The following is a 10725-nucleotide window of genomic DNA, read 5'->3' as shown; positions in this document are numbered from 1 at the left end:
TAGATATAAACTATTGTAATTTATTTATTTGATCGCTTATATAGCATTTGAAATAGCTCGTAATTGGCGAGTTCATTTCAATGTAAATTACACAAGAAAAAGAGCTGCACAAAACATAGTAAAGGAAAACCACATGCAAAGAGAGACATCAAGTTACAACTTCATCAAAATTGTTCAGAATACTCTCCATATAAACCCTTTAGCGTTTGCAGTTTTTTTTGTTACATTATGGAACATGAGTTTGGATTCTCGTCGCTGAATAGTTGAGGCGGATAAGCATGGGGCGGCATTTCCATAGGCGGAACCGCCACACGCGGTAGTTGGTAATTATAATAGTAGTAATAAGGATTCTCTATCTTCCTCACATCCACAACTTTTCCCTCCTCCTCACCACCGCCGCCACCGTTTTTATTTTCAGCTGCTTCGCCTTCCCCTTCTTTCTTTTCGTCCTTGCCTTCTTCCCCTTTGGACTCTCCTCCGCCCTTGTCCCCTTTACCTTCGTCTTTCTTATCTGCTTCAGCTGCCGCAGCTGCTTCCTCAGGTGGCGGTGGAGGCGGTGGGTCAATTTTCATAATGGCAGCATGTTTTCCAGTCCGTTTATAAATGTGTTCAACGAGCTTTTGCGGTTCAAACATTCCTTTTACTGTCACTTGAGAACCCTTTAAATCTGATTCAGCAGATTCCACTCCTAAAAGTTACATGTTTCAAAACAAACAAAAAAAATCATCAAGAAAATAATAATAATAGTACTATCAAAGTGAAGGGGTAAATACACTTTGACCCCACCACACAAATGCTTTCAATAAATAAGATGAGTCAGATGAGTATGAATAAATAAATAACACGTGTATATGTTTTAAAGGACGCAATATCATCTTGATTTGAATTTGTATGGACCAAAATTGATACAACGAGAGATAATACAAAGTTGGTGACAGAAGTAAACAAGTGGAGGTTTTTGCAAGACATTGGAAACGTTTTATCTACCGATAACAAACTAGACAGCCAAAAATAAGTTAAAATCTAAAAAAAAATATTTCTGATTACATTTATAAAATTTCCTAATAAAGTCTGAAATGTTGCTCTCCCGGAGAAAGAGTAAAGTTGAGAAAAATAGACCACGCTTAATGCGATATGAATGTTTATATAAATAATCCAATATATTATTAAATATAATATTATTATGTCAAAGAATTTGTATAATTATTTACCAAAAAAAAAGAAGAAACTGTACAAGTAAAAAAGCTAACCTTTCATTCTCATGATCCGTTTCTTGATCTCCGATGCACAAGCTTCGCAGTGCATGTGAACCTTGAGGACCACCGTTACCACTACGGGAGGCTGATACATAAAAAAATCGCCAGAAAATGTTAATACAGCCACTTCTTCTTCTTTTTTTCCTTTGATCAAAGGAGACAGAGTCCAAATTCTATATACAAAAATATAGTTTTATATCCTGTTCGGAACGCGCTAAGCGCTAGTCGGGCGGTCGGGTTGGGCCTAGCGCTTAAAGAGAAAATCGGGGATTAATCAGAAATTATGCGGAACGGAATTTTTAGATGGTTTACTATGTTATAAAACATGTTAATCTTTAATTGTGTATAATATTAATACATTTTTATGTTTAAAATTGTATATAACACACAAATATAATATATAAACTTAATGTAGTGTAATTTTCATCAAAATTATGAATATAAATGATATTTATAAAATTTTAGATCAAATAAACAAATAAAAATATTATTAAAAAAATAAAAATAAAAAAAAAATAAAAAAATAATAAAAAATAGATTAGGCCGACTAGGCGGAAAAAAATCGGATATCCGATTTTTTAAACCGATTTGACATAAATCGGAACGGAAAAGTGATGCATAGCGCCTAAAACTATATAAAACCAGCAACTAAAAATATACCAATCGTAGTATCCTACCAATACATCCCATGTGAAATCACTTCAAAAAGAGAATATATCCAATTGAAAAATAAATTAATTAAAGTTTACCTTAAATAAAATAATAACAAAAAAAACAAATGAATATTCATTTTATTATCCTACAACCCTTAAAATTACCTCTTATTTCTTGCTTTTTTTTCCTTTGCTATCAAATTCACTAAGCAGAAAATATCACAATAAAGAAAGTTACCTCCACTTTCTTCTCTTCCACTTTGGGTTTCTCCTCCTCTGCTTTCTTCTCCGCCGGCTGCGACGGTGGAGGAATTGGAGAAACAAGCACAACTTGACGGTGGGTCTTTCTTTGAACTCTGGCTAATACTTTCAATGGATCAGCTTTCTCTCCCTTCACCACCACTTTCCCCGTTTTACAATCAGTCATGACATCTTCCACTCCTAAATAAATTAAGTGCTTTTAACATTTAGACCAAAAAAAGAAAAAAAAAAATTAAGTGCATAGATTAAACCAAGAACCCAAGATTCAGTTCATATATTTATATTTACCAAAAACAGAGTTTTCTAGTTTGGGTGTTTTATATTTGGTTAAAGGAATAACCTAGACTTTCTGTGGTCCTACACACAAAATATATAACGAATATTAACTATACAAATACTCAAAATTAACCAAAAATGTGTAGTTGATGAAATAAACTTTTGGAGTTTAAGAAACTATTATATGAAAAACTAAAATGTACATACCAAAAGTATTTCAGATGTAGGAATACTAAGAATATGTGTGTGTGTGTGTAGATTACCTTCGAAGCCTTTGAGGCAACGGCGGACTTTTCTAGCGCAGCCTTCACAGTGCATGTAGACTTTAAGGATAATTTCTTGCGGTGGAGGAGGCGGTGCTGGAGCCTCAGGCTTCGCCGGAGGTGAATCTTCTTTGGAATCTTTAGTAGGTTCTCCTTCTTGAGTTTTCTTCTCAGATTCTTCTCCTTTTTTCTCATCAGCCTCCACTTTCTTTCCTTCTCCTTCTTTTTTCTCTTCCTCTGGTTTCTTTTCCTCCATTTTCTTATCCTCTGCTGCTTCTGGTTTCTTCTCCTCCTGTAACAAAAAGGCAGTTTATAAAAATTAGTATTATTTTAGAGTTTTGAGAAGATGATATAAAAGCTTGAGATGTCTTTCAACCTCTCCCATATTTGTTTGTTTTGGTTAAGTTTCGTGTGTTTCTATGTTCACAAAAAAAATGTAACGTCCAGAGAGAAGCTTATTAATCTCTCTCACGCTGTCTCTCTCTCTAAAGAACCACTTGGGTGTTGTGGTACGAAGGTGAAACTGTGGACCTCAAAATCTGAATAAAAATGTAAACTATTTTGTTTTTTTTTATCCTTTTAAACATGACTTATTCGTGAGTCTAATTTAATATAATTGATTTATATTAGTAACTAATTATTTCATTCAATTATTTATTAGTCAAAACATACCTAATCCTCACGCAATATGTGTTTCTCTATTAGGTTAAAGTTTTAAACTGTCAAAACGCAATTCAAGTTCTCGAGATTGACAGTTAATGGTTTTCCCACTCATGCGTTGTAATTTTTTTTAAATACAGTACGATCCATCATTTTATATGATTTAAATATATGGTTGTACTTTTTTGTTTTTAATATGGTTCTACATTATAAATCTATTAAACCTGAACGTTACCATTGTGGAAATCGAATTAATTAAAAATTATATTACCTGAACAAATATTCAAAATTTATCTAATAAATATATACATATTAGCATCAAACTAATTAATACTTTTTTTTCTGAATAAATGTCACTTCAACACTTTTCACACAGATTGAGAAAATACTTTAAATATATGTAATTTGTTATTAATTACATATTTTTGACCAATAATATTTGAGATAAATAAAATTATTTATAAAACAAATGCAGTTTGCAATTATTTTCAGACGAAAATAAGTATAATTTTCATTGGAATGTGAAGTGATATTTTTTATGTAACAAAAAAAAAACTAAAATAACACTGGTTATGAAACATAAGGAAGAGGGAGTATAAGAAAAAATAGCAGTGGTCGTCTTTCAATTGCCAGAGAACTATTTACTGTAGATTTTTTTTTTAGTAACTGAACTGTAGATTTTTTTTCTCAAAAGTTTAACAGTCTCCACTTACTTCTACGTAACGTCAGTTCATTTAAGTGAAACATTTATTAATAGAATATAATGCATGTTGTTAAAATATAATGCATGCTGTTAACTTGTTAGCATGAGATCTTCATGGTGAAGTGAACAACCACGGCATTCATGATAACAACATATACCTATTGCATGCGCTAAACCTAAAATACCAATGAGTTTCTGTTTTAAAATCAACCCACAAAAAGGAAAACAATAGGGAACAAAGAACCATATAACACATGCACATACCTATGACACATGCTACCTTTAATTCATATAGCACATGCAAAATATATACATATGTATTATTTTAGATATAACAAAATCGTCTCAGCTTATAGAGAATGCATATTTTGTCATGTCAAAGTGCACGATGGCTCGCTATGTCTAGAATCATAATGGCGATACTCGAATTGAGTGTTCATTACAAGCTGAATAAGCCAATAAATTTACCATCGTGAGACACGAGTTAGTTTTCTTTTGGTGGAGTAACTGATAAATGAGCCATAGGTGTTGGTTGAGTGAACTTGCGTTACATGAAAGTAAGCGAAGATTGTTAGTAATTGGTTATCTCATGGTCAAAGTAAGTGAAAATGAAATGTGTTTTCTTTTTAGTCCAAGTCTTGACTCTTTAACATTATACTATAACAATTACAAATGTAGCGTATTATATAATATATTTGGCCAAATTAGTCGTACGTTATCCGCAAATACCGTGACTTCGATGGTCACAATGCCCGCAGTTTTATTCAACCTGTTCGACTTTAAATTAATCAAGCCCACTGAAAAATGTTCCCGTTAATCTACATGATAATTACATCCACTATCTAGTTTCAACGTGGTTAATTAATCAGCTGTACACCTTACCTCGAGTGTCTTGACTTTGAGAAGTAATCGAAAGAGAATAGTATCACCTCAATCTCCCATGCAATACATGCTGACATGGCGCCAAGTAAGCTTCACACGTGTGGTGCATAAACTTTGGATCGCACTTAAGGACAAACTTTTGTATTATCGAGGCTTACACATGGACCTTGCCGACTTGGATTCCTTCTTTTTTCTGAGACTCAAAAAGAGTATCTATCTTTTATACGTTCTTTAAAAAAAAAATCTTTCATGCGTTTTAAAAAAATCTGTTCATCATATATAATCCCACAATATGTATGTATAAATATGACATGAAATTGAAATACACTACAAAACAAAACACTGCTGGCGAAACAATTACGGAATTTTATAAGCTAGTTAAAGAGACTACTGTCAGTGCTAAATGTATTGTACGTTCGAATATATAGATTTTAAAATTCTTACTTCAAATCGTATTGGTATAAAATACACACAAAAGTCACGAGAACATTTATCAATACCCTACATTGGTACGAGTAGGACCGGTATGATTATATATTTAATAACCGCTTTGATTAAATAGAATAGTTCTGCTACAAATTTGAGATGTTGTCTATTAAAAAAAAAACAAATTTGAGATGTTGTCGTCCTTTAAATAGCAGTAATATAAATGATGAATCTGGTAACAATTAAATGCTTTGAGGGTTTGAGCAGTGAAAATCAAATCCAAGAGCTGACGAAGACACGTCAGAAATAATAATGACGTAACGACCGTTTTTGTTGGCGTTTGTTTTTTTCTTGCCCCCAGTCCCCACATCATTCTCGCGTTGTGCCCACCTCGAACTTAACGGCGTAAGTTGTTGGCGTTAATACTAACCATGTTCGTTTACATGTCGCGCGACCTGCGATTTGCGACTAAGATTATGTTCGTTTACGTGTCGCACGACATGCGACTTGCGACTTGCGACTAAACATACGAACTGCAACTAAAACTATGTTCGTTTACGTGTAGTGCGACCTGCGATCTGCGACCTGCGACCAGTCGCGCGATCAAAATTTTCTTAATTTTTAGTCGCTGTTTTATGGAACGACTTGAATGGGAACCCGCGACTGGTCGCACGATCAGTCGCGCGACATCAAAACGAACAACAACCTGCGACTTGCGACATGCGACCAATCGCATGTCGCATGTTACGCGACAGCAAAACGAACAACAACCTGCGACCTGCGATCAGTCGCAGGTCGCATGTCGCATGTCGCAGGTCGCGCGACACGTAAACGAACATAGCCACTGTATCAGCCTAACATAAGATAGTTACCCAAGGGTAAAGGGACTGTGGACACCTGTGGTAGCTGGTAAGAAAATCTTCGACAATCTACTGCACCAAAATGTTTTTTTTTGGGGTAAAATGTACCAAAATGTTTTCTTATGAAGTAACATGTTATATGGATTTTCTTTGATATAGATAGTCACGTAGACCTTGTAGACATTTGTTATATGGATTTTCATTGATATAGATAGTCACGTAGACCTTGTAGACATTGTTGGATAATCCCAATTAACTTGAGCAGCAAGTTAACTCATTAAAGTGAAGTTTGATGGATTAAGGAAAAAGAAAAACATATCGAGCTTAGGAATATTTCCATATTATTATTAGGAAAAAATGTACCTTCGCCCTTAGGAAAAGATGTAGCTTCTTCCTATATAAAGAGTTCTCATGGAGAGATGTTCCATCAAGAGAAACACATTGAAAGGTTTAGTTTTGAGAGAGTTTCTAAATCAAATAAGAGGAGAAGTTCTTATAATCATTGTGTTTGTGCAACTTTAATTGGTATCAGAGCTCCAGGTTTCGAAGGTCGTTTACAAGAGGAATTGTAACTTCGATCAAAACATGAGAGACGATTCTCAAGCACGTGATAAAGGTCTTGAGATGAAGAAGGACATACGATGTCCGATGCTAACATCGACCAACTACACCGTATAGTCGATGCGAATGAAAGTGATGCTTCGTTTAAACGAAGTTTGGGATACGATTGATCCAAAGAGTAACGATGCAAAGAAGAACAATATGGCGATTGCTCTAATCTTTCAATCAGGCCTGGTGGCGCTAATACTTCAGATTGGAGAACATGATACATCGAAGAAGATTTGGGAAGCTATCAAATCCCGTAACCTAGGTGCTGATCGCGTGAGAGAAGCAAGGTTACAAACTTTGATGTCTGAGTTCGACAAACTGAAGATGACAGACATAGACACGGTGGATGACTACGCAGGAAAACTTTCAGGCTTAGCATCGAGATCAGCCGCGTTAGGAGAGATAATGGAAGCATCAAAGCTGGTCAAGAAGTTTCTGAAGGGACTTCCAAGAACGAAGTTCATTCACATCGTAGCTTCGTTAGAACAAGTGTTGGATCAAAATTTAACGGGATTCGAAGACATTGTTGGCAGATTGAAGGCTTTCGAAGAACGAATCAAAGAAGAAACCCAAGATGAAGATCAATCGAAGCTAATGTTTGTAAAGAATGATGCACAAGGTCATGGAAGCCATAATGATGCACAAGGTCATGGAAGCCATAGCAACTCGCGAGGAAGAGGCAGAGGTAGAGGTTATGGTGGAAGAGGAAGAGGACGAGGAAGGTCTAATGGTTCTGATGGTCATAACAAAGGAGGAAAAGCTTCGGACAAGACCAAAAAAGACTACTCCAAGGTTAAATACTGGAGATGCGACAAGATGGGGCACTTCGTGTCACATTGTCCTACACGACCAAGAGAAGAAGCTAACCTTACGGAAACACAAGAAGCAGATGCATTATATATGCATGAAGTAGTATTCCTCAACGAAAAGAGAGTGTTTCCTAAGAGGTTTAATGAATGCGATGGAAATACGAGTATATGGTACCTTAACAATGGTGCAAGTAACCATATGACAGGCAAGAGAGAGTTCTTCTCAAACCTAGATGCGAGCATCAAAGGCAAAGTTAAATTCGGTGATGGATCAAACATCGAGATTATTGGGAAAGGTTCGATCACGTTCATCGGAAAAACAGGGGAGAGAAGAGCACTCAAAGATATCTACTACATCCCAAGTTTTAAACACAATATCATAAGTCTTTGACAAGCAACCGAGATGGGTTGTGAGGTTAATATGAAAGAAGACTTATTGATGCTGAAAGATCTCCGTGGAAGGCTATTAGTACAAGTCGCAAGGCAACCAAACCGATTGTATAAGACGCCAATGGAGGTTGAATATCCGAAGAGTCTTCAAATACAAGAAACTGATGTTACATGGACGTGGCATGCACGGCTAGGACATGTGAACTTTGAAATCATGAAGAATATGGTAGACAAAGAGATGGTAGTAGGGATGCCTCAGGTGATACACGAGAAAGATGTGTGCAGCGCCTGCTTAGTTGGGAAGCAAACTCGGAAGTCTTTCTCGCCTAAAGCAAAGTATCGAGCATCACACGCATTGGAGTTGGTACATGGTGACTTGTGTGGTCCGATATCACCATCAACACCAGCAAACAATAGATATGTATTTGTCTTAATTGATGATTACTCAAGATATATGTGGACGATGCTGCTAAGAGAGAAGAGTGAAGCGTTTGATCGGTTCAAAAAGTTCAAGGAGTACGTGGAGAATCAATCGAAGCTACAAATCAAGACTTTTCGCACCGATAGAGGAGGAGAGTTCACATCTTATGAGTTCATTCGTTTTTGTGAAGAAAACGGTGTAACTAGACATCTCACCGAACCGTATACACCGCAACAAAATGGTGTGGTTAAGAGAAGAAATATAACACTAATGGAGATGACTAGAAGTTTGATGAAAGCTATGAAGATACCTAATCAGCTACGGGGAGAAGCAGTACGTCATTCAACGTATCTCATAAACCGCATTGCTACAAAGGCTTTGGAAAACAAGACTCCATACGAAAGCTTGTATATTAAGAAACCGAACATTGAGCATCTAAGGATCTTTGGATGTGTAGCTTTTGCAAAAATCAACAGTACTCATCTCAAGAAGCTGGATGATCGATCAAGGATGGAGATCAACCTAGGCATAGAGCCCGGCTCAAAATCTTACAGGCTATATGATCCGGTTGCGAAGAAGATAATTGTTAGTAGAGATGTAATCTTTGACGAGAAGAAAAGTTGGGATTGGTCCACACTATCAACAAACGTAGACGAAGAACTAGGATCATTCAAGCTTCCTCATATTGATGTTACAGAAGAAGGAGATGGTGATGAGCATCAAGATCACCAACACTATGAAGAGCAAAACAATAATGAAGAAGAAGAAGCTGTAGACGCATGTGAACAAGAACAAGTAGCAGAGAACAACGATGCAAACCAAGACCAGCATGTAACATCAAGATATGGTCGTAACATCAGAAAACCAAAGCGGTTCGATGATTACATCCTACTCGCTGAAGTTGAAGGTGGCAGACTCTTGCTCACCATCGAAGGTGAACCAGAAAGTTACATCGAAGCTGCAGTGATACAAGCTTGGATCAATGCAATGAAGGCAGAGATCAAATCTATCATCAAAAATAAGACTTGGAAGCTCGTCAAGAAGCCGGCAGGTGTGAAACCGATAGGTTTGAAGTGGATCTATAAGATCAAGAGGAATGCAGATGGAACGGTGATCAAATACAAAGCAAGGCTAGTTGCAAAAGGTTACGGGCAACAACAAGGCATAGACTTCGACGAAGTATTTGCACCAGTTGCTCGCATAGAAACCATATGACTACTCCTGGCGTTAGCAGCAACTAATGGATGGGAGATCCATCACTTAGATGTGAAAACTGCGTTCCTGAATGGACACTTAAATGAGGATGTATACGTTACTCAACCAGAAGGCTTTGTGGAGAACGGAAAGGAGGATCATGTGTACAAACTTAGCAAAGCACTATACGGTTTGCGTCAAGCTCCGAGAGCTTGGAACTTCAAACTCGACCGTGTTCTCAAGGAGATGGAGTTCACGAAGTGCACCAAGGAACCTGCGGTATATTAAAAGAAACAGAAGGGGGAGCTTCTGATAATAGCTATATACGTTGATGATTTGTTTGTAACAGGTACTTCACTCAACGTTATCAAGCAATTCAAAGATGATATGTCAAGAAGATTTGAAATGTCAGACCTCGAGATGCTTACATACTATCTTGGTATAGAAGTAACGCAAGGAGCTGATGGCATTCGAATCAAGCAAGGAGGATACGCGCAAGGTATACTTGTCAAGACGAAGATGAAGTCATGTAACTATACTCACGTTCTGATGCACACGAGTTTGAAAGTATCAAAGGCAGAGGAGGAGCCTGAGATTGATGCAACATCATATCGAAACACCATAGGATGCTTAAGAGAGAGTCATAGAGAAGCAGTGAAGCATCTATACTCACGTTCTGATGCAACATCGTATCGAAGAAGTGCGATGCACCTATTAACGGTCTATGGAAGTTCATCGGAGTTCAGAAGATCAACATACCCGAGATTCGAGTTGGAATTAATGGGGAGAATGTTGGATAATTCCGGTTAACTTGAGGAGCAAGTTAACTCATTAAAGTGAAGTTTGATGGGTTAAGGAAAAAGGAAAACATATTGAGCTTAGGAATATTTTCATATTATTATCAGAAAAATATGTAGCTTATTCCTATATAAAAAGTTCTCATGGAGAGATGTTCTATCAAGAGAAACACATTGAAAAGTTTAGTTTTGAGAGAGTTTTTAAATCTAACAAGAAGAAAAGTTCTTATAATCATTGTGTTTGTGCAACTTTAGACATGAGTTA

At 36.5% G+C, this 10725-nt stretch overlaps 1 protein-coding gene across 1 annotated transcript; it reads right to left on the bottom strand.

Moving 5' to 3' along the window:
* On the bottom strand, positions 1-3259 carry LOC106410701 (heavy metal-associated isoprenylated plant protein 7). Its single transcript, XM_013851264.3, has 5 exons — positions 3086-3259; positions 2710-3001; positions 2148-2350; positions 1251-1341; positions 1-688 (listed from the first exon to the last, which is right to left on the bottom strand). The coding sequence occupies exons 1-5, from the start codon at positions 3092-3094 to the stop codon at positions 222-224; spliced, it is 1062 nt and encodes a 353-aa protein (XP_013706718.1). The 5' UTR covers positions 3095-3259; the 3' UTR covers positions 1-221.
* Positions 3260-10725: the final 7466 nt, after the last annotated feature.

The sequence above is a fragment of the Brassica napus genome, chromosome C9, assembly GCF_020379485.1.
Source record: "Brassica napus cultivar Da-Ae chromosome C9, Da-Ae, whole genome shotgun sequence".
Lineage (NCBI taxonomy): Eukaryota > Viridiplantae > Streptophyta > Magnoliopsida > Brassicales > Brassicaceae > Brassica > Brassica napus.
This window is presented reverse-complemented; position numbering and strand designations above follow the sequence as displayed.